This window comes from Eucyclogobius newberryi, unplaced genomic scaffold (assembly GCF_026437365.1).
Source record: "Eucyclogobius newberryi isolate DKJ021-1_F unplaced genomic scaffold, fEucNew1.0.hap1 SCAF_19, whole genome shotgun sequence".
Classification (NCBI taxonomy): Eukaryota; Metazoa; Chordata; class Actinopteri; order Gobiiformes; family Gobiidae; genus Eucyclogobius; species Eucyclogobius newberryi.
The window spans coordinates 11,840,924-11,865,775 of NW_027315823.1; the positions used below are offsets into that span (position 1 = coordinate 11,840,924).

A 24,852-nucleotide genomic window follows, 5' to 3' on the forward strand; every position below is an offset into this window, starting at 1 on the left:
TTCTACCGTGTCATTATTTCCTGTCCTTCATCTGGGGTCTAAGATATTGCAAACAGAAAAAAGAAAAAAAAAGAACTCTATTCGAGCTGTAGTGCAGTAAATGATATATATATTTAGAATTTTGTTGTAGACTTTAAATTAAAAAGGCCTAAACTAAGTATAATAAGCTAAAAGTAGACCAAGTATGCATTATAATGTTAATATTGTATTGAGAAATGATCATATTGTAAAGCACGGGGGGAAATCCATCTCCATTTATAGCGATAATGAGATAAAACAAACGAATCGCAAATGTTGGGGCTGCATTTAACATACAGATGGACTAAGGGTTTAACTGGTGTGGAGTAAAACATATTCTCCTTGCTTTTCTTTTCTCTGTGCGGCTCAAACTCATGAAGGAAAAGTGCGTCACTTCTAAACCTTTGGTCCCTGTGACTGCACTGGGCAGTTCTCCCATAATCTTGTCACTTTTCACTCAGAACACAGTATGTTTCTTTGTTAGCATTAAGCTAACGCCGTAGCATTCCTCTCCTGTGTCCTCTCTAATAGCCCGTGTGAGGCACTGTCGCCGTAGGTTTAGCGCTCATAAAAGAGTAATACTGTGAATGAACTAATCAATGAGTGTGTATTAACTACAGGTTTTGAAAAGACCCCTGAGGCGTTGTGTGACCTCCACCTCTTGTCTTGTGCCCCACAGGGATATCTGCCTGAGGGAAAGTTCTCTCGCATCCTGACCGAGCCTGTGAACCGGGACGCAGCCAGACGCCGCGGCCGTCGCCCTCGCAGCGAGATGCCCAAGCCCCTGCTCTCCGTGTCGGACGCCTCCCCCACCACGCTGGGCCCGCCCATATTCATGAACGGCGGTCTAATTGGCAGCGTGGACACGATGGTGGCGATGCAAAACCTGCGCGGCGCCGCTATCTCCGGTTTACCCATCTCCGGCATCATGGCCAGGTTTCCTCACGGCTTCCCCGGGGCTTCCTCGTCGCCGGAAGACGCTAAAAACGGCTTGAGCATGCTACCGATGATGCTACACGGTATACCACACGGCGCCACTCTACCGCAACACGCCATGCTAAGCGTCGGTATGATGGCGCACGCTCCTCCGCCCGCTAAAGCTAGCCAGTCCGAATCGGCTAGCCCCTCTTCATCGACTGCAGAGAAGGAATCGTCTTCAAGCGAAAAGGATAAAAACAAAGACGAATCTGGGGAAGGAAGTAAAAAAGCTGCGACCACCACAGCCGCAGCGATAGTCGAACAGGCTGCGATAATAACGTCCACCAGCAGGGGGCATATCAGCGCGGCGCACATTGGCACGAGCGCGAGTAGCCATCTTACGTTTAACCCTTTCCTAATCCCGGGTATGTCGCACGGCCTGCTGTACCCTCACATGTTCCTGCCGCACGGGGGCATCATGGCGCTGCCCGTGATGCCCCCAGGTGTGGTGGATGGGGCCCCGGCGAGCCCAAAGCGGCGGCGCAAGAAGGAGGAGGAGAAAGGAGGCGACGAAGAAAAGGAACTCAACGCCGGCGCGAGCTCGCAGCCGGTTTGTCCGACGGCGCCTCCCGCCAGCTGCGCCGCGAGTGAAAGTATCGAGACGCAGGCGGCGACAGAGAGTCAAGACTCGCAAGGACGCGCGGAAGAGAGGAAGCAGGAAGTGGTGGAAGAGCAAAGACAAGCAAACGGAGAGGAAGGCTAAAATATCCAATCTACTTTCTTGTAAAATTTGTGCCGTGTCTGTCAGTTAATGTCCATGTAAAGACTTTTTCAACAATGATAATAGCGTCTTACTCGGTCATGTTTATAAAGCCACCTCTCTCCCCACTTCTCCTTGTATACAAATACTAGTGCAAGAGACAGAAAAACACATCAGTGTATTCTTTCCATTCTGCATCGACTTCAATGAGAGCAGGACGTATGGAAAGTGCATAAACATTGTACTCGAAGTGTCTGTCGGACGCACAGGAACAGTGACTCATGGACACGCATTTCATCATGAGATCTCTCAGTTTGTCTGTCCTCTTATTTTTTATTTCCTGGCACACTCCAAATGTTTCAACCAAGTGCAATGTTGCGTAGCGAAGAGAAGGCAGAACCAGCATTCCTATGACGACGTGACCCATGAACGCGCCATGGAAACGCCAAATGCAGTGTACAACCGTGTATGTCGTCCCCCTTTGCAGTACTCTTGGCTCGAATGTCAACACACAGCAAGGTATTTGAAAAAAAAAAAAGATGCTTATCGATTAAGTCATGTTTAAGGTTAAATATGTGTGTTATCTTCATTAAATGTCATCTTAAAACCAGCAGCATTGATCAGCCCAAACCCATTCATATTGTAAGTACAATAAAACTGCATTTAAACACGTGGCCCACCTCACACTGAAGTATGTTACAAATGAAAATAGACATAGTCATAACATGCTGGTGTAGCCCATGGCAACAGTCCAGCGTGTTTACAGCATGTGGATCATGTATGCTCATTAACATAATGAATTCAATTTATTTTTGTAATTTCTCAAAATCACATCAGCGGTTGCAATAGCGATGAAGAGTTCTGAAGTGTGATATATATTGCTACTAAAATATCACAATAAACAATAGTGTTGAAACTCAGTAAACCTTTTTTTAAGAGTGCAATAATAATAATATTGTTAAGAACATGAAGCACTTCACAAGTTTTAATATCTAGAGTCCTAAAGTTAGATATTTGACTCTCACAAACTCCACTAGTGCAAAGTAAAGATGATCATACTGAGCCTCTAAAAGTATTGTTCTGTCGGTTATTGTGCGATAAGTAATTCATTATCGCGACAGGACAATTTTGTGTTGAGTTTTACCTCAAACTGACCTCAAAATGTGCATTTCTTTTCCTAAAATCATTTACTGAAGATAATACATTAACTGTACTTGTACCTTATCATTATTATTGAGCCTAATTTTCTATCTTTTAGTAAGATAATGTTAGTTAGTTACACTTAAACCTGTAAGAACTTTTAATTATTTGAATTGCATGTGGTTATGATACTACAACAACTGCAATTTACCATCAGAACAAAATTAATCCTAATATAAATGTTCACTTTTTTGTTTGCTTTAAGTCATTTGGAGCAAAGAACAATCATGAGATTAATTAAATGTTTCCAATCGTGCTTTTAGTTGCTTTTCAGCTCGTCACTTTGCAAACAAAAGATGTTAAATGTCCAGGTCTCTCCACCAGATGGCAGTATACGTTGACCGTTTTTTATCCAGTATTGAGTTTAAAATCCACCCCTAAACAAACATCTTGTAACATCAAACTCTTTTTTTTCTTCTTGTTTTTACGCATATCTCTGTCCTGTGCACTTTGTTCATTGTACGTTTCCGTGTTTGTATCGAAAGGGAAAAGATTGCTAAACCAGGAAGAGGAGTGCCTCGTTTTGTCTCGTTACTTTACACCGACTTGTCACGCCTTTTACGACTTTTACATTTGTAAATCTGTCGCTGTACATTGCTATTTTTATTATGCATCGTATATTATAATTTTGTTTGCCTTTTATTCTTCAGTGGGGAGGGGGGAAAATACTTGACTTAACACACGGTACTGTGCAAAAGTGTGTGCGCGAAAAAGCTATGTCGCAGCTAAGTGTCCAGAAATAAACGCAAAATCAAATTGTTAATTTCTAGGCTAAATGTATTATTTTTATTTCCTTTAGACACAAACTTATATTGTTAAGAAAAATAATCTTACAATAGCGCAAAAAATCTACTGGATGTACTCAAATCTTTTAGCCCGTCTTTTAGCCTTTCTAAAGACATTAGCTAAACATTTTAAATTACTTTTTTCTGTTTTTACGTGATCTTATTTAAAGTTAGAACTATGGCGTTCACTTTCCTCGAGTCTGGTCATTAGAAAGTGATGTAGCACGTCGAAATGGCAAATTAGCAGCGTAGCTATTAGCAACGTGGCGCTAGCATCCGAAATTAGCATCATTAAACTTAAAAGTCCACGATGTAACTTTTCTTCATCTTCGTGGAGACAAAAGCGTGGCGTACTCTTCCCTGGAAACATTACAGAGTGCACTTTTAAGATGGTGTTAGCATGGCGTTAGCGTAGCATTAGCGATTTCCACACTCCCTTTGCACAGTGCCGTTCTCTGGGGAGCTACATGTTGTATCAAAGACAAATGTACTGTACATTCGACTGATGCGAGTTGTATCATCTTTTGCTTTCATAACAGGGTGTTTTCTGTGAGGGTCAAAGGTCAAAAATATGGACTTTTCATGTTTGCGGACTGAAACTTTTTATTTTTGCACAGCCTCCGTGATGGTGAACGTTCTGGGTTCATGAATCACGTCGGACCATGTGACCACGCATGCGCACACATTCAATTTTTTATGTTTTTTTTTTTTTTTTTTCAGCGTGATAAAAAAGCTGAAATGTCGCCTTGTTATACAGACGTAGACGGTACAAAATAGTGGACCAAAGGATCTGACTTCAAAAGACGTATAACCGTTGCGGGTTTCTAACTGGCCTCAAAGAATATTCTTCAAATTAACTTTAAAAGAACATTAGCAACACATTAAAAAATACATAATAGAAATAAAACTAAATAAATGGCCGGGAAAATGCATGTAAAATTGAAATCTCCGTCCTGTGTTTTCCTGGATTATTGGAAATGAGATTATTAGAGACTGTTACTGCTGTCAATACAGTAAAACGAGCTCTAAAACCAACCAAAATACAGGACATTGCACCTCTTTTTTTACCTTTTTTGTTGGAATAGCACACACAAACCCACATTCACCGCTTTATCTTACTTGCACGACACACTGCATACCTTACTGTGAGTCACTATGTGTTATTTTACATACAGAAGGTGTAGGACTCAGTTACTCTGCCCAGACAAACACAAACCAACAAACAGTGGCAGAATAGAACAGATATGGCGTGTTCAGGGTCATACCAAGCAAAAACATCACCACGGAAACGACCGAAAAAGCTACACAACACGCTCTTTTCTGCCTTTATTAACCTTGCATTGGTTTTGATCCACTATTATCCTCTTGTCTGAGCTCTTGAATGTGTGGCTGCATTTGATTTTATTTATTTTATACTTTATTATCTGTTGCTTTTCACCAAATATGCCATTTCTCGTATTCATATTAGTCAAGTTAATGCCTTATTTAGCGCACGCGTCGTGTATTAGCGGCTGTTACGTGTCCATATATTGCTACGTTTATGCCTTGTATTCGTTATTCGTGTGTCGTCTTAAAGAAGCAGAAGTGCAAAGGTCCCGCTGTCCCAATCCACTCAAAAAGCACAAACGGTTAGAAATAGCTGTTCTCATCAGTGCCTGAACAAAAACTCTGCCTACGTATTTAGTTTTCATCGGGCTTCGATTCAGTTCTGCCGGCGTCGACGGCGTGTCCGAAGTGTTTCAATGCAACGCCTTTGAAAGTGTCAGTTGGACTCTTATTTTGAAGGTACGACTTTGGTCACGATAACGCCACAACGATAAAAAATACTCAACCGTGTATCATTTTTTTTAAAAGCTTTTTATTCGCGACCAAATGTGAAATATATTCCGCTCTGGCGTTTTTGTCGTCGAACGTTGGCGTTTTATTTGAGATTAAAATAAGTGAAACGACAAAAGGCTGAACACGGTGGAGTTTGCATGTTCTCCCTGCGCCTGCGTGTTCGGTTGTCCCGGTCCAAGCCAGACGGAATTGAAAAAATATATATACACGCAAGGCAAAAAAGGACAGTATTTGGTAAAGGTTGACTCGACGTGACCTTTTCGGCGCAGGAAGAACATATTTAGGTCAAGTTTGGATTAGCAACGTCACTTTAGCGAAGCTTCCTTAGCGCTTCTCTGGTCCTCGGTCCGCTCGACAAAATCCCAATTCGACTCAAGTCTGGACTCTGGTTGGACTTATAAACCCCTTTGTGACCGCTGTGGACGTTAGTAAGTTCCCGTGTGGTCAGAGTTCTACAGGTTCTTTGGCTGATCACTTACATTCCGATGAAGATGGAGATTACCGTATTTTCTGGACTATAAATCGAGTATAAGTCACACCAGCCAAAAAATGCATAATTGAAAAGAAAAAAAAAAAACATATAAGTTGTACTGGAGTATGAAATGCGGTTGCAAGTGTGAAAATAACAAATAATATCACATATAAGTTGCTCCGGAGTATAAGTAAATAAGTATACATACAAGTATAAGTCGTACCCCGGCCAAAACTATGAAAAAAGTAATACGGTATTTGTCTGTGATTGGCTCTAAATGACTGTGACATTAATCTCATGGCTTAAAGTCCTTCTGAATAATGGCACCACACGTCATAAGAAGCCGAATCATCTAAATTGTGTTGAATCCAGAGTTTAATAAAGCCTGCAAATGTAGTACGTTCGATTGACCTCCACCCCAGACCACGATGCTGCTCTGTGATTGGTTCTTGCCCCCGTAAGCCCGCTCCATAACGCACCAGCATGAGGTTAGGCAGGTCGAGCAATTAAAGAGAATTGAACCATAAACCAGCTCGACAAATGTGCAATCTGACGGTTTAACTGCACATTTCCCCTTAACACGCTCACAACGCAGCGTTATCGTGACCAAAAGAACGACCAAACAACACCATCCGTTTGAATTTAACTGCAGGTAAACGATAATGGCCCATCGATTTGAATCTCTGCGGCGGTTTCCACGGTAACGCCCTCATTCCATGTACATTCTCTCTGTTCTGGCTCGTGTTGTGTTGGAGCTGGTGACCCGGACTGTCCCGTTGTGGTCATCGCGCCGTTGGTTCACAGTGTCGTCCATGTGTTCTGCAGATGTTCTGGAGATGTTCTGATGGTCACCTGGACACGGCGTGAACTCAAAATGATGTATTTATTGTACAGCGGTTGTCTCACAGTGTTGTCCTGACTGATAAAGGCTGGCTTTGTTACTCCTCAAGACAAATGCATTTGGTTCACTCTGACTCTGTGTGGTTTCTTTCTCTCACTCGACACGATTCACCTTCAGTTTGAGCCTGGATTATTCTTATGAAGTCCTTGTTAATGCTTTATTTAGGCTATTAAAAGTGTAGTTATTATAGTGTTCTCTAGAAAGTGTTGCCAACATTACAGTTGTTAACTTTACTTTCACCGATTTAAACACTCCCCACTGTCGCCAGCAGAGGGCGTCAGGTTCTAGGCTTTTTCTATGCACTGTAAACCAGATTTATTATTATCATTATATAAGTTACTGTTCTTCAGTTAATGCTTTAAAACTCTGACTGCCAATGTTACGGTGTCAACACTATTTTAAGAGTCGAAATAATAAAGCATAATGGGTTTATTCGTATTATATATATATTTTTTCTTTTGCCAAAGGTTCAGTCCAACACAAAACACATTAAGACACATGTTTTTAATAACTATTTTTTGAATCAAGCAAACTTCTCAAAAGCGTGTAAACCTGGGTACCACTGCTGCAGCCTCAAAATATACACGAAGAATACATTCACTTCTTAGTACAATCCATTTTTTTACAATGATATTCTGTGTGCTTATTACAGACTGTACTTTTACTTACATAAACAAAACCAACATATTTGTTTTACAAATATTATATTAACACAGAAATATCGATGCTTTTAGAGAAAGTGACTTCAATTCCAAAACCTTTAACTCTTATGTAAAACCATGCAACAAAAACTACAGGATAATTGCAAAATGTATTTATTGCGGAATAGTTCATTTGAGTGACAGCTGCCTCATCTTCAAAGAGAAACGCTAACTTTAATATGTACTATTTGAAAGTAACAATTGTGAATGAATATAAATTACATTGATGAGCTTTAATCAATGTAAAAATCTGATAAAAATGATGTGCGGTATTAAAATGATTTATCGCGTTCATTCAATTACAAGTGTTTCATCGATTTAAATATATATATTTTTCTAACTTGAAAAGCGCTGCCGCTCCACAAATCTGACCTTTAACTTGGGCTAGTGCCTGTTTCCATGGAGATAAGATGAGTTAAATACCATCCTGTGAAGACACTCCAAGCGTTTCGATCACGTGTAATCATAAGTATACATTTTTTCTTCATTCGCGTTTGTTTTATTAATCCCGTTTCCGAGGTCATCTTCTTCTCTCAAATGACTCTGTTTCAATTTCCCCCAGATTGTCAGATTGTATACAATTCTACTCAGCTTTTATGTCCGCGAGCCGACGCTGGACTCTATTAGCGCGCCCGTCACGTTGCCTAGGGGCTTCGTTTATTTATTTATTGATCTTTTCATTGTTCACTTCTGCAGACAGCATTTGAAGATGGCCAAAAGCATGTCATTTAAAGCCACAAGAATGTATAATTATTACGTAATCCGTGTCTAATTTATTAACATTAACATTTCTCGCAATCATTTCAACACCGCTCCAGTTCTACATTTTAGAATTGAAGCCACGATACAAGTACATCTTGAACGACCCCGGGCTTTGCAAAAACAAAACAGACCAACAAACAAAAACGGTACATTCTGCACGCTGGGATAACCGCACGCGCCCGGATGGTTGCCGTGGCGTCTCCGCTCTGTGTTAGACGTTTTCTTGGCTGCGGCGCGTCGAAGTCTGTCAGTTGGTGTTTATTCTGACGACGGGAGCTCGATCCGTGCCATCTTTGCGTCGCAAACCTTTTTTACGCACAAAACCAGGACAAACGCTCATATATTTTGTACCGTCCGAGCTTTTAAAACGACTTCGGACGACTTAACCTTCTTAGTCTGGGTATTTCTTGTAATTTAACTCATATTATTCTAAAGGTAAAGGCGGTATGGGCCTCACACACGCTCACCTCCCACTTCAACGCTATTTCGTGTCCACAATTGTTTGTCTGAAGTAAGTTTTTGATATTAACCCGGTACAATGTAGACAAATGATCACAGTGACACTTATTCCTTAGTAAACCATTTATAATGCATGAATACCGTATTTTCCGGACTACAAGACGCACCTTTTTTCATAGTTTTGGCCTGGGTGCTACTTATACTTATATTTATATACTTATACTCTGGAGCGACTTATATGTGATATTATTGGTTATTTTCACACTTGCAACTACATTTCATACTCCAGTGCAACTTATATATGTTTTTGTCTTCTCTTATTATGCTTTTTATTTTAGCTGGTGCGACTTATAGTCCAGAAAATACGGTAAGCGCTTGTTATTTATCACTTGGTTATTGTAAAACTGTTTAATAAGCCGCTCTGGCAAAGGCTTTACTAATACACACGTTTTCGGTTAATGGCGTATTAACATTTACACGGTTTTATTAAAAAAATAAACAGCTCGTGCCTCTGAACGCCTTAGAAATATCTGACCAACTAAAGAACCTTATTTTAAAGCGATATCCTGAGCCCTGTGCGCACCAGACCAAACACGTGGGTAAGTGTTGTCATTCTGATCAAATTTAAGTGAAATATGACAAAATCAGATCAAAAAGTGAATAGTTTTGACTCTATATGGTAAATTAAGCAGCTGTTTTTCCATTTTATCTACAAATATAGCACATACTTTAGCACAAATTGTACTTTTTGGGAAGCTCAGATCCAATTTTGAGTCTAAAAAATGTAATTTTTGTCATAGATAAACTCACATGAATGAATGAAACTTACGCCTAATTCAAAACTGTAGTAAAACCTAAAAATGCTAAATTTGTCTCATTATCTTCTATTACGAAAGCAAAATAGAGTAGAATAAAACCGTAAATATGTTTAAACCATTCTCTGACATCACGTATCTGAGAACTTTTCATTTGCCAAAACACTTACAATACGTTCCATTTCACTTTTGCCTCCAGTTTCCTTCATTCTGGAATTTAGAACGTTTCTGTTTCCAAATGTTTAAAGGATATACATGCTGCAAAAGATATGGAAACACGTGAATAACAATTGTAACACATGAATATGAAAAGCAAGCAGCAAACTGGTATTTAGAGAAGAAAATACAGATTATTGGAACCTCGTCAGCGTTTTTTTGAGGAATAGATGCTGCTCATTGGCCAGTGTTTTTGTCAGCTGTTTTCTGATTGGTCGATGCTGCAGATGGGAGCCTCCTGGTTGGCTGAAGTAACCGTGCTCTGTAGCCTGGTTGGTGGTGGTGGTGGTGGGGGGGGGGGGGGGTTATTAGCTGATTGGCTGATGCTACTGTCTGAGCAGATGGACGTCTCCTGCTGTCGTGTGATTGGTCAAGAGGCCCTTGGCAGCCAGAGCCAGCATGTGCAGTCTCTTCCTGCTCCTCTTCAACCCCAGTCCCTTTTTCCTTTTACCCCCTTCTGCACAAACAAACAAACAAACAAACAAACACAACAAGTGATCAGACATTTTTTGTTCAGTTCATTTAAATTTTCTTTAAAGGTCCCGTATTATGCAAAATCGACCATTCAGAGCTTTGAACCTTCTTACAGTGCTATTGATGTCTCATATGTGCCCAAAGTGTTTTTTTTTTTATTGATTCCCGCAGTCTTTAGCTAGAGAACAGTCTCTCTCCTTCCCCTTGGATGAGCAGACGGACGGGGCCTACTCACCAGGATGAGCCGCAGCACGCTTCCCTGTTTCAGCCCATCCTCCAGGAAGAACTCCTTGGTGTATTTATTTATGCCTGATGTACATATGAATGATAGTTTTACACCAATCAAGTGGATGTGGAGAAAAGAGGAACAATCTGTCCAACAAAACTCATTCAAGTCAAAGTTTAAGCAGAATTTACACAGAGAAACAACTTTTTTGACTCTCTAAACATTAATTCAATGAAATAAAGTTGCTCTCATATATTTAAATTTGTCAAAAAAAATGTTGTGTGTTTGCTGGGTAATTTCAAAGTGTGATGTCATCAATTACAAACAGAAAGTTAAATCATAAACCTAAAAAAAGTGCTATTCTGAGATAAAAAAAAAAAATCAAATTACGGAAAATTGTAAATATCTTAACTGCATTTTAGTTCAATGAGTCGTCCTTTCAGAGACACTTTAAGAGTCGTCACTATGGCAATGAAGCCTTGTACTAGTGTCTGGCTGCTCTGATTGGCTGTGGTAAAGTTGTTGGAAAATAAAACAGGTGCAAATAAAACCAAACTGTTAAAGAAGGTCAAATCTATTGAACAGCTCATATTTAAATCACTTTGACTTTACGTGTGTCCAATCGCACAAAGAAACATTTACACGGAGTTGCTCTGGCGCGTTGTAAATCCTTTTCTTGAACTCAGCTCTGTCCTCTATAAAACTTGCGCCCGGTGGTTCACACTTGGAGGAGGTCGTCAGCGCTCCAACAGCTGCTCCACACCGTGTTCACCAACACGCTAAAACATCCAACGCAAGAAAGATGAAATAAGACGAAAAACGTGTGGAGTTATTACATGAGCTGAAATTGCACTAGACTCTCTCTCATGCGTCCGGCTTTGCTTTGGTGGAAAACCTTGATTTTAGAGTTCTACTTTTAGATTAAGTTAGCTTTCATAATTAAAATCAATTAATTTGGATCAAATTATTGTAGTTATAGCTTTACAGTTTTTTTCTTTTGTATTAATCGGCCAAAGATTTACGATACAAAAGGTGAACTTTTCTAGTAAAATTGACTCGTGTTTTTATCGCAAAACATACATTAATCCATGGATATATTCAACATAGCCCAACATATACGTTTAATCATACACATTCATAAAGGCAAAATTCTCGATGACTTGATGCTAACAGGATGCTAACAGGGTGCTAACAGGATGCTAACAGGATGCTAACAGGAGCTACGTCAAACGCACGCTTCTTCACATAAGGTGCATATACACTAAATGGTGACGCAAATCCCTGTATTAAAGTATATATATATATATATATATATATATATATATATATATATATATATATATATATATATATATATATTTGTCATTCATCTGCTCTCCTCACTAATAACACAAAATCAGAAAACCCTGAACTTAATTTGGTGCATCAAACATCCTGATGACATCACATCCTGGAGACTCACTACATGGTCCTGCCCCTTCCAGCTGACGTCATAGTGCACTCCAAGTGCAGACTCTAAGCTCAATATAAAAGCATTTCAAAATAAATAATATATATAAATAGGGAGTTCTGACAGATTTTCAAAAGCTTTGCATTTTTACACATTAATATGCTACAATGTACAATGTAAATAGTTTTATTGCAATAAAAAATATAAAAACCTCCTATCTAGTGTCCACTGCGTGTTCTGAAATGTTGCCAAATATCTGGCCCTTTTTTTTGTCACCCATCTACAAACATGAATAGCACTAATAACGGCAGACAGAGGAATAGAAGAATGAGACAAGCTGTTATTTTTAAGTTAAATTACTACAGAAAAAACTGAATTCATGATTCATGTCACGCCATCTGCTGGACGAATACTTTGTTGTAATACCCTTTCAGAACTAATATCACCTCTTGTCTACAAGTCATACTGTTAAACCCATCGCCCGTCCCACCCCGCACAGGGAGCTTGTTAGGGGCCCCGGGGAGGCCCGTGGAGGAGATGCATGAACACATGGCTGCTGCACCGTCCACTCTCAAATTCAATGCAATGTGTGTCATTTGTTATTGTAAACGTGTACGTACAAGTTTCTATTTTTAAGATGAATTTCCAAATACAATTCCACACTTTAATACTGGAGTTTTCCTTTTTCTCTATTTAAACAATTAGAACATTTCTGCAATCCTTTCTAATACCCTAATGAGCCTCATCTCTTTCCTCTTCTCTCTTGGCTCTTTCCTCTTCTCTTTCCTTGGCTTCTTCTTCCTCATCCTCCTTGTCTTCTGCTGCAGTAGAAGGTTCCACTATCACCCAAGTGGAAGGGTTCTCCTCCCAGGATGAGGCAATGAGGCAGGGAGTGCTGTTTGACCCGGCCTGTAGGTCCACTGGCTCACCACAAGGGCGTGTCCTTTCACCTTTGATATTCATCCTGTATACCAGTATGACCAGTACTATGACAACAGGCTCATTGTTAAACATGCTGATGTCTCTGTTAGCCTACTCAAGGAGAGGGAGACCAGCCATGGGCCAATTGCACCAGATTTTACAAAATGTTGTGAGGAGTCGTCTCTGTTTTTGATTGTTAACACGACTAAAGATATGGTTGTTGATTTTAGAATAAGCTCAAACAGGTTTGAAGCGGTCACATTCAATGGTCAGACTGTGGAGCTGGTGACCCAGTGTAAGTGTGTGTGTTCAAGATGGGACTGCGCCTGCACTGCCCCAGGAAACTGGCTTTTGATGTGGTGAAAACTCTTATGTCTTTGTTTTATTCTCTTTTCATTGAGTCCATCTTCGCCTTCTTCATGTCATCTTGGTTTGGAAATGTGTCAGTGAAGAACAAAAATGCACTTTCTCAGATTGTGAAATGGGCTGGAAAGCTGATTGGACGGCCACACCGAATCATGGCGTTTAAATACACCAGCAGCTGCAGAGACTCCAGTGTCACGCAGGACCGGAGCCACGCCCTGAACGCTCTGTGTCAGGACCAGGACCTGCCATCGGGGCAAAGACTGGTCGTGCCAAGATATAGAGACAGGTTCGTCCCAGCAGCTATTGTCCTCGGCATAATTAATCAATTTATTAATCCATATTGTCTGTTTTTATATTGTGTGTATATTTAATGTCTCTTAATCACTGCAAACCAATTTACCCAAGGGTACAAATAAATACACCTAACCTAAGATTCTGCTGTGTAATTCACTCTGCAGCCTGTAGATGGACAATAACATCTCCATGGAGACAAGCAGGTGGACCTTTAACTTTAGGCCCGGTGTGGCTAATCCGGCTTTGAGGGCCGATGGCCGATCTACATGTATTTGACTTGATGTGCTTTGTATGGACCAGTGTCTGTGACCGAGGGCCAACAGCGACGGAGGGCCAACAGCGACCCCGAGGACCAACAGCGACCGAGGGCCAACAGCGACCGAGGACCAAGGACCAACAGCGACCGAGGACCAACAGCGACCGAGGGCCAACAGCGACCGAGGACCAAGGACCAACAGCGACCGAGGACCAACAGTGACCGAGGGCCAACAGCGACCGAGGACCAACAGCGACCGAGGACCAACAGTGACCGAGGACCAAGGACCAACAGTGACCGAGGACCAACAGTGACCGAGGGCCAACAGCGACCGAGGACCAACAGTGACCGAGGACCAAGGACCAACAGTGACCGAGGACCAACAGCGACCGAGGGCCAACAGTGACCGAGGACCAAGGACCAACAGTGACCGAGGGCCAACAGTGACCGAGGACCAAGGACCAACAGCGACCGAGGACCAACAGCGACCGAGGACCAAGGACCAACAGCGACCGAGGACCAACAGCGACCGAGGGCCAACAGTGACCGAGGACCAAGGACCAACAGCGACCGAGGACCAACAGCGACCGAGGACCAAGGACCAACAGCGACCGAGGACCAACAGCGACCGAGGGCCAACAGTGACCGAGGACCAAGGACCAACAGCGACCGAGGGCCAACAGCGACCGAGGACCAAGGACCAACAGCGACCGAGGACCAACAGCGACCGAGGGCCAACAGCGACCGAGGACCAAGGACCAACAGCGACCGAGGACCAACAGTGACCGAGGGCCAACAGTGACCGAGGGCCAACAGCGACCGAGGACCAACAGCGACCGAGGACCAACAGTGACCGAGGACCAAGGACCAACAGTGACCGAGGACCAACAGTGACCGAGGGCCAACAGCGACCGAGGACCAAGGACCAACAGTGACCGAGGGCCAACAGCGACCGAGGGCCAACAGTGACCGAGGGCCAACAGCGACCGAGGACCAACAGCGACCGAGGACCAACAGTGACCGAGGACCAAGGACCAACAGTGACCGAGGACCAACAGTGACCGAGGGCCAACAGCGACCGAGGACCAAGGACCAACAGTGACCGAGGGCCAACAGCGACCGAGGACCAACAGTGACCGAGGGCCTGGGCCTCGTCGGGAACAGAGACTGGATAATGCAGCTGTCTGTTAAGCAAAGTCTTGTCTACTTCTAATTGTCCCTTCTTATCATGTGTTACTTCTCTCGTATGATTGGTTGCCTCTCTAGGGGGCGAGTATTGTTATTTTGAGAGCGCTGCACAACATAAATGATCAGTAAGTGATATTTTAATTTTAAAAAATGCTACAATATCGCCTTAATATCCATGTCCAGGCTTTAGACGTCTGGCTCATCTGGAGAGGAGGAGGCCTGTGTTTGAAGCAATGTGCTTATGAGAACCGAAGCTTGAGGATGATTGTGCCTCTGCTTCTGTGCGGCAGTGAAGAAGACTTTGGATTTGCTCACCTTTATGTTTGAACTTTTGTGGATAGTGGTTTGTATATTTACTTTTCCTTGTATTCTCAATAATTTATCAATGTATTTATATCAAGTTGCATGGCTAAGGCAAATTGAACAAAAAGTGGTGCTGCAGGGAATACAATATGTACAAGTTAAGTCCAAGATTGACTTATAACATATGCTATATTTCAACAAACAACCTCTAAAATGCACCAAGTTACATCAAATAACATCTATTTTATTCAAACTAAATACTTTGGCTGACATTGAAATACTTGTTGATGCCGTTGTTACCTGTGTTTTGCTGCTAAGGTGTAAAAACAGTTTACAGTTTTTACATATAGCACGTTCAATACGCATTAACATAATAAATGATATACATATTAAAATGCATAGTATTGGTACGAAATGTTCCCGGGCTGAAAATGAGTCCCACTCCGGCCCTGCTTACACAATTGTTCCTATGGAGTTCTGAACTTCCAGCTTCACATAAATGCAAACTGCAAATAAATAAATAATGAATACCAAATACATCAAATCAAATCTGATAATCCCCCAAGCCAATGTCCCTGAAGTTTTGTGTGAAACGGTCGCGGTTACAGCCAAAACCACGAGCTAGAACCGGCTTGTGTTTCTGCAGCTCAGTCAAATCCCCCCCAAAAAAAGAAAAGAAAAAAGGGTTATAAAGATTGTAAACTCTTGTATCACAAAGCTCAGATATTATGGCAACGCTGAGACTAATCATGGTCATAAAAGTGCATGGTTGCATAAGGCTAAACTCCCGTTCCAGCTGTTCTGGCTCACAACCCGGAACACATTTTGACATAGCGACTTGAATGATATCCACGGGTCGACTTTAGTTGTCCCATCGCGTTAAAGGAGCTTTGGGCTGAGATAGAAATGTGCTTTTGATGTGTGTTGTGTTGGCTCGGTATGAAGAAAGGGATTTGTTGTGTCAAATTGTGATCTGTCATGTTTGGAGGCTGGTTGGACTTCAGAGAGGCAAGACAATAGATGTTTACTGACGTGTACAGTTTTTCATTTCAATTGCTTTGACGCTAATGTCAAAATGTTGGCAATATATTCAAAACACTAGTATTAGCGCAACCATTTATCCGTTCCCAAGCCTTAACGGAGACATAGTGTACTTTTTTCAGGTACTTAGTTACTTTTTTGAATCATTTTGTCAATTGTAAACTGCAATAGTGATTTAAACGGCCTAGCAATAGAAACAGCTTCAATGACTTCCTGTTCAATGACTTCCTGTTCAATGACTTCCTGTTCAATGACTTCCTGCTCAATGACTTCCTGCTCAAAGAGTTCCTGTTCAATGACCTCCTGTTCAATGACGTCCTGCTCAATGACTTCCTGCTCAATGACTTCCTGTTCAATAACTTCCTGCTCAATGACTTCCTGTTCAATGACTTCCTGTTCAATAACTTCCTGCTCAATGACTTCCTGTTCAATGACTTCCTGTTCAATGACTTCCTGCTCAATGACTTCCTACTCAATGACTTTCTGTTCAATGACTTTCTGTTCAATGACTTCCTGTTCAATGACTTCCTGTTCAATTACTTCCTGTTCAATTACTTCCTGTTCAATAACTTCCTGCTCAATGACTTCCTTTTCAATGACTTCCTGTTCAATGACTTCCTGTTCAATGACTTCCTGCTCAATGACTTCCTGTTCAATGACTTCCTGTTCAATAACTTCCTGCTCAATGACTTCCTGTTCAATGACTTCCTGTTCAATGACTTCCTGTTCAATGACTTCCTGCTCAATGACTTCCTACTCAATGACTTTCTGTTCAATGACTTTCTGTTCAATGACTTCCTGTTCGATGACTTCCTGTTCGATGACTTCCTACTCGATGACTTTCTGTTCAATGACTTTCTGTTCAATGACTTCCTGTTCAATGACTTCCTGTTCAATGACTTCCTACTCAATGACTTTCTGTTCAATGACTTTCTGTTCAATGACTTCCTGTTCAATGACTTCCTGTTCAATGACTTTCTGTTCAATGACTTCCTGTTCAATGACTTCCTGTTCAATGACTTCCTGTTCGATGACTTCCTGTTCAGTGACTTCCTGCTCAATGACTTCCTGCTCAATGACTTCCTGTTCGATGACTTCCTGTTCAGTGACTTCCTGCTCAATGACTTTCTGTTCAATGACTTCCTGTTCGATGACTTCCTGTTCGATGACTTCCTACTCGATGACTTTCTGTTCAATGACTTTCTGTTCAATGACTTCCTGTTCAATGACTTCCTGTTCAATGACTTCCTACTCAATGACTTTCTGTTCAATGACTTTCTGTTCAATGACTTCCTGTTCAATGACTTCCTGTTCAATGACTTTCTGTTCAATGACTTCCTGTTCAATGACTTCCTGTTCAATGACTTCCTGTTCGATGACTTCCTGTTCAGTGACTTCCTGCTCAATGACTTCCTGCTCAATGACTTCCTGTTTGATGACTTCCTGTTCAATGACTTCCTGTTCAATGACTTCCTGTTCGATGACTTCCTGTTCAATGACTTCCTGTTCGATGACTTCCTGTTCGATGACTTCCTGTTCAAAACTGTGGACATGATGAGCCTCTTCATAGTGATTTTTCACTGTAACAAGCAGCGAACTGTTTTTACATTTGTGAAAAGTGGCTACATGACATTTTAGGACCTACACGTGTCACTGTGGAGTCTTCACTTTCAAATAATCACGGCTAAATACAGGTACAAGATGTGGGCAGGGATAGGGGGTAGGTGAAAACTGAGCACTGAAACCTCAGTTGCAGGACAATAAAAGTTATAGGAATCAATCAAAATACAATTATGAGTAAAATGATGCGTAAACACCGTTAAAAGCTCATTAAAACGGATTTAGCATAAAGTGTTGCATTTTTACATTAAAACTGCATAACACGTATTACAGGTGTGCTTTTTGTTACCAAAATGATTGTGTAATAATTGACTTGTGGCTTATACTTACTCTCAACTAAAAACAGTACAATATTAGTCCTATAATAGTCTTATAATACTCCTTTTACACCAAGGTGCAAGTTCTGGGACGGTTCAGAGCCAGCCGTTTTGGGGCTGATGCCAGCCTAAGGCACACTTATATTCATGCTGTCTGAGCAGCATCTTGTGAGGTGGGATGGATTATCTCTGAAGATGAGAAGTGTCACTAGCAACAGAATCCAACAGATTTTTGAAAGAAATGTGTCTTTTGTGTCTGTAGAGAATATTTTATAACTTCAGCTCATGAAAAATAGGAGCAAAAACAAAAGTGTTGCGTTTATATCAGTGTGTAGTTTGGCTCAGTTCCACGCGCACTGAGGGAAGCTGAGAATCTTCAGATCCTGCAGAAGAATCACCAGCGTGTCAAGTGTAGATCTAATGTGGCCGGCAAGATGACATTTTGTAATATTTGTGAGCTCAAAAACATCTGGCCAGACTCCCACAGCAACCGGGCCCGAACCTCTGCTGTTCAGAGACACATCACAGGGCAGCATTGTGGTTCAGGATGAAGTCCTTACGATGGTTACGATGTTTGCAGTCAATATTCGAGTTAAGGTCAGTAGTCCGGTGTCTGAAACATTTGGAATAACCAGTTTACACGCGTGAGCAAACAGTTACTCCTGTATCCATGGAAACTGTAATCAATTGGGATATCGGCTGTTAAAAGTCCCCCGGGAGAGTACTACACATCCCACAATGCAACAGGGTTCATTGTAGTTCCTTAAGGCCCGTATGCCGTGTGTTTTTCCATTACTGTTTTTGCCATCACTGTGTGAGGAGCGGAGCCCAGGTTCGCTGTCTTTTATCCTGCCCTTTTTCCTGCCTTTTTATCTTGCCCTTTTATCCAACCTTATCCTGTGTGTATAGGTACCGTGTGCGTCCATATGATGTGAGTATTGTTTGTAACCATGCATGCATATTAAAGTTCTATAAGTTAGAGCGCAGATGCTTGTTTGCGTGCCTGTTAAAGTGATAGCGCACCACCTGTTACTACCTACAAATAGTTCTTAAATTCTACACATGCATGTCCATAATCCAATCATCTGTCCTGTATGTTTCCTGGTAAATAGTCCCTTATGTATATTTGTGCAGTTTACTTTGTATAAAGTTAAGCTTCACCTGTAACCACTTATAAGCTATGGCTCCCTCTGGTGGTCATTTAATGCAATTACACTATGGCTCCCTCTGGTGGTCGCCAAGTGTAACTGCATCATGGCTCCCTCTGGTGGTCGCCGAGTGTAACCTTTATCCATATTCAATGCAATCTGTTTATGACTGTTCCTGACACAGTTTTTATTGTGTTTCTTTTCAGATAACCACACACACACACACACACACACACACACATTCGCACCTTTCCTCTCAACCCATCTGTATATAGACCTCCTCCTCCCAATGTTTGATCCCCTCAATAAATGTTCAAAGTGTGAACTGGAGTTGTCTGTTCCTTCTGACCGAGGAAGACTCAGCTGAAGATTTATCAATAATCAGTGCATACCGGACGCACATAGTATCGCACAAGTGGTCCTTCGAGCCGGATAATCTTTGGCTGAGTCAACGAGATGACAACTCCACAGAATCCAGATGAGGCACCTCAGGAGAAGAGTCACCGTCCACGCAGGAGCAGGAAGCTTCCAGGACATCTGGCAGACTACAAACATGGCTTATCTGATCCAGAGGACTTATCTGACAGCATTTCAGTAGAATCAGACAAGGAGGAGAGGTCTAGATGGGAGAAGATGGAGAATGCTTGGGACAAAGTGCTGACAACCATGAAAGAGATGCAAGTCACCATGACGGAAACCAGCAGTGCATTAACCAAGCGCGTGGAAAACCTAGAGCGTGACTGTACGTCAAGTAGCCCTTTTACTCAGCGCAGTGATGTGCCTGCACCAGTCAGAGTTTCTTCTCTTCCGCCTACAGCTGAACCAGCATCAACCTCAAGGCAGGACACCGAAACACATGTGAACCTGTTGCTTAGGCCAGTGCAACCTGCTGCAGTAAATACAAGCTTTATTGTCCAGCCTGCTCCCTCCGCACCCGAGAGTTATTCCGATGGTTCAGCCTGCTCCACTACCTGCTCCCCCACCTAGAGCCAATCATGCTATTCATCCTGAGCGACAACCTGCCGTTCGAGTAGCCCAATCAATGCAGCTTGAAAGAATGGAACCAAGTCGGGACCAACTCCTGTACAGCCCGAGTTTGCAACATCTGCCTCCTCTACACAACTCTAACCAGGTTAACTCTGCACAGCCTCATGGGCCTGCAGATGTCAGTAGGCACTACTCTACACCCTTGTATCAGCCGTCACGGGTGGCAGGAGTACAGCAGCCTATTGCCCTTAACCAACAATATGTTGCTCCGCCCACTGATATAGCCAATGCCTATCATCCTCCTACCGCAGATGTAACCCCGCCAAACTTGATGGAAATGATAGTAGCTTCATCATATGGCATCCCTAAACCTAAGCTGGCGACGTTCAGATCAGGCAGAGAGAGTGACTTTGCATTGCTGAAGAAGGGGCTAGACAGTCTACTTTGCCCACATACTCATCTCACAGAGGAGTATAAATTCCACATCCTGCTAGACCATTTAGAGCATCCGTGTGCTGCACAGTTGGCCCGGCGCTACATTCATGACCGCACTCCCTACACTAGTGCTATGAGGGCGCTAGAACAGAGGTACGGACAACCTAGGCAGTTAGTCCAGAGTGAGTTGAGTGCCATACTTAATTGCCCTCCTATTAGGGCCGGTGACACTCAGGCCTTCGAAGATTTCTCACTAGCAGTATCCAGCTTGGTCGGTCTCCTCAGCTCTATAGATGATGTGGCAGCCAGTGAGCTTCAGTGTGGTTCACATGTCGACAGACTACTCACCAAGCTCCCTCCAAGCTACAGGGACAGTTTCATCGAGTACTGCATCACACGTGGTATCATCCGCACTGGTAGCAGCCGCACATACAACATGTATGACATCTCGGAATGGCTGGAACGGAAATCACAGGTTTTGCAGCTGTCAAGACACACCTCTCAACCTCAGCTGGCAGACAAGCCACGCCAAGAGAGAAGCAACCCAAGAGGCACTACAGGGCCCAAGTCACAGAGTAAGTCTACCTCCATTTATTATGGCTCAGACCCTGCTCAAACACAACCAAACCCAGAGCCCAGGGCACAAGCTTCTCCTTCCGTCCCTTCTAAGTAGAGGCAGAAGTTTAAGCCATATTGCCCTTACTGTGAAGGCACAGAGCACTACCTTAACGGCTGTGAAGACTTCAGGAAGCTAGACCTTAAAGCTGTAGCCTCCTGGGTAAAAGAGAAATCCAAATGTTGGCGCTGTGGCCGTAAACACTCTCCTGATCAGTGTACCCTGAAGAAACCGTGCAGCAGTTGCGGAGATCAGCACTTGTCAGTGCTACATGACCTAGTTGAAGCTAACAAACGTGACCCTAACATTCTAACTGTGAGCACCAGCAGGATCTTCATGGGTCCTCTCGGACACTCAGGGCGTGTTATGCTCAAGGTTGTTCCCGTTCAGCTACACCATGACAGCAAGTCCCTGGACACATTTGCTCTTCTGGACGACGGCTCAGAGAAAACTATCATACTTCCAGCGGCAGTCAAATCCCTAGGTTTAGAACAGGCAGAGGAGACCCTTTCATTGAGGACTATCCGTCATGATGTGATCCAGGTACAGGGAGCCTATGTCTCATTTCAGCTCTCACCAAAGTCCAAGCCGAAAACCCGCTACAAGATAACGCAGGCCTTCTGAACAGTCATGCCAAGTAGGGCTCTTAAAGGAGAAGTACCACCACCTACAGCGGGTACAGCTTGAGGGTTTCACACAGGTGCAGCCTTTGGTGTTAATTGGCTCTGACAATGCTCACCTTATCACTCCTGTCCGTCCAGTCCTGCGTGGGCCAGCCCATGGGCCCGTGGCCATCTGCACCAAGCTCGGGTGGACCATCCAGGGTCCAAGCAGCAGTCTGCCTAAACAGCAGGGGGAGGTGCACTGCCTGAACATATCATGCCTTTCTCCTGCAGAAGCCCTACAGCAGAATGTACAGCGTCTGTGGCAACTAGACGCTCCCCTCTACAGACCAGAGAAGGAGGTTACACGCTCTAAAGAGGATGTAGAAGCCATAGATATGTTAGAGGCCAAGACCATCAGAGTTCCTGAAGAAGGGATGGAGAGATATGCCACTCCCCTGCTTAGGAGGAAAGATTTCCCACAGCTCAAAGTCTCTCCGGAAGTAGTCAAAGGCCTCCTGAGATCCACAGAACGTAAGCTAGCTAGGAACCCTGATCTAGCGCTCACTTACAACAAGGAGATCAAAAGGTTAGTAGACACAGGCTATGTTGTTAAGCTGACTCCAGACCAGATAGATAACTCTACTGAATCTTGGTATGTACCACACCACATAGTACATCACAACAACAAGTCTAGGGTTGTCTTTAACTGCTCTTTTGAGTTCCAGGGGACCGTCCTCAACCACTACCTCCTGCCAGGACCTCCACTGGGCCCCACGCTGCTCGGCGTGCTCCTCCGCTTCCGACAGTTTCCTGTGGCTGTTATCAGACGGCGTTGTTAGAGCCGCAGAGGTTCAGGTTAATGACAGTACCTACGTTCGCCCTGTAACCAAACTGGTAGAGCTTCCTGCAGTGCCTGAAGACGCTGTTAGCGTTTCTCTAGACTAGTGGACTTTAGTATGTGTGTATTTGCCCTGCAAATACAGGGGCGGCTGTTAAAAGTCCCCCGGGAAAGTACTACACATCCCACAATGCAACAGGGTTCATTGTAGTTCCTTAAGGCCCGTATGCCGTGTGTTTTTCCATTACTGTTTTTGCCATCACTGTGTGAGGAGCAGATGCTTGTTTGCGTGCCTGTTAAAGTGATAGCGCACCACCTGTTACTACCTACAAATAGTTCTTCAATTCTACACATGCATGTCCATAATCCAATCCTGTCTGTCCTGTATGTTTCCTGGTAAATAGTCCCTTATGTATATTTGTGCAGTTTACTTTGTATAAAGTTAAGCTTCACCTGTAACCACTTATAAGCTATGGCTCCCTCTGGTGGTCATTTAATGCAATTACACTATGGCTCCCTCTGGTGGTCGCCGAGTGTAACTGCATCATGGCTCTCTCTGGTGGTCGCCGAGTGTAACTACATGCCTTTATCCATGTTCAATGCAACCTGTTTATGACTGTTCCTGACACAGTTCTTATTGTGTTTCTTTTCAGATAACCACACACACACACACACACACACACACACACACACACACCTTCGCACCTTTCCTCTCAACCCATCTGTATATAGACCTCCTCCTCCCAATGTTTGATCCCCTCAATAAATGTTCAAAGTGTGAACTGGAGTTGTCTGTTCCTTCTGACCGAGGAAGACTCAGCTGAAGATTTATCAATAATCAGTGCATACCGGACGCACATAGTATCGCACATCGGCGCTGGTACTGACCCACCACCAGAACTGGACATGATTCTGCCTCACGTTCTTCATTAACAGAAGGTGAGAACATGAAGGAATAGAAAATGGAGCCGGAGCTGTGTCGTTCATATCCACGCTTCCTGTTTCCTGTTTCCATCAGAGCCTCATGGACACTTTGGATGAAGGTGAACAGTTTCCTCATCGCTCTAAAAGTGTGGTGCTGTGTCACGTTTGTGTGTCACCATGTTACAAGTCCTTTTCAAATACAAAATATGAGCATACAGTTGGCAATGCGTAACTGGGTTATTGCTAATATTCCAGTTATGAAAGGGTTTTTGACTGCATGTAAATATAGTCATTGATTCTAATAAAGAAATTGCACATACCAAATATTTTTGAATATTTTTGGAATGAAAATACCTCAGTCACAATCAATATATATTAATATTATGGAATCAATCGGCTCGTCCACTGCTGCTACTGCCCTGCCACTGTTTTACACTGCTGGGGTGTGTGGTCTGGAGTTTCTCTCATAAAAGTCGGAAGATAAATAGAGAAGAAGAAGTAACAGAACGCTATGTCATATTATTTCTCATCCTGCTGGACAAAAAGCAGAGCATGAATAAAACCAGCTGACATTATATAAATACTTCATTACTTATTTACTTACTTTGAAGCATTTGGCCATTGAAACAAAGTAATAGTGTCAGATACAAATTGTTCCCCACATAAAAACGATCAACTATGACAGGTAAAAGACATTATAATTCATATTTTCCTCTGAAAGCCTCTTATCAAATCAGATTAAATCAGATCGTGAGACACTCCGACATTCCCAGTCTTGATTTACAATGACATGATTCAAGTGGGACAATCCTGAGATGGAGCCGAGATGAAGACTATTCTCTTTATAGGACCATCTTCACAGGGCGCTTCCTACTGAGAGCGGGAGAGGTAAACCCACAACCCCAGAGCCATCCTGGAAGAGTTACGACTTGCAGAGCTCATCCTATGGAGAACATATGGGATATACGTCCACATGACTTCAGCTCAGCACATTGTG

At 42.8% G+C, this 24,852-nt stretch overlaps 2 protein-coding genes across 2 annotated transcripts in view; one reads left to right on the forward strand and one right to left on the reverse strand.

Moving 5' to 3' along the window:
• Positions 1-6,960, forward strand: part of chd6 (chromodomain helicase DNA binding protein 6) — a 128,987-nt gene extending 122,027 nt beyond the window's left edge. Inside the window, exon 45 of the mRNA XM_072451754.1 lies at positions 698-6,960. Within this exon, the coding sequence (XP_072307855.1) occupies positions 698-1,699 (1,002 nt within the window). The 3' untranslated portion in view covers positions 1,700-6,960. The remainder of the gene's footprint in view (positions 1-697) is intronic.
• Positions 6,961-10,172: 3,212 nt separating this feature from the next.
• Positions 10,173-24,852, reverse strand: part of rspo4 (R-spondin 4) — a 94,424-nt gene continuing 79,744 nt past the window's right edge. Inside the window, exon 5 of the mRNA XM_072452959.1 lies at positions 10,173-10,303. Within this exon, the coding sequence (XP_072309060.1) occupies positions 10,173-10,303 (131 nt within the window). The remainder of the gene's footprint in view (positions 10,304-24,852) is intronic.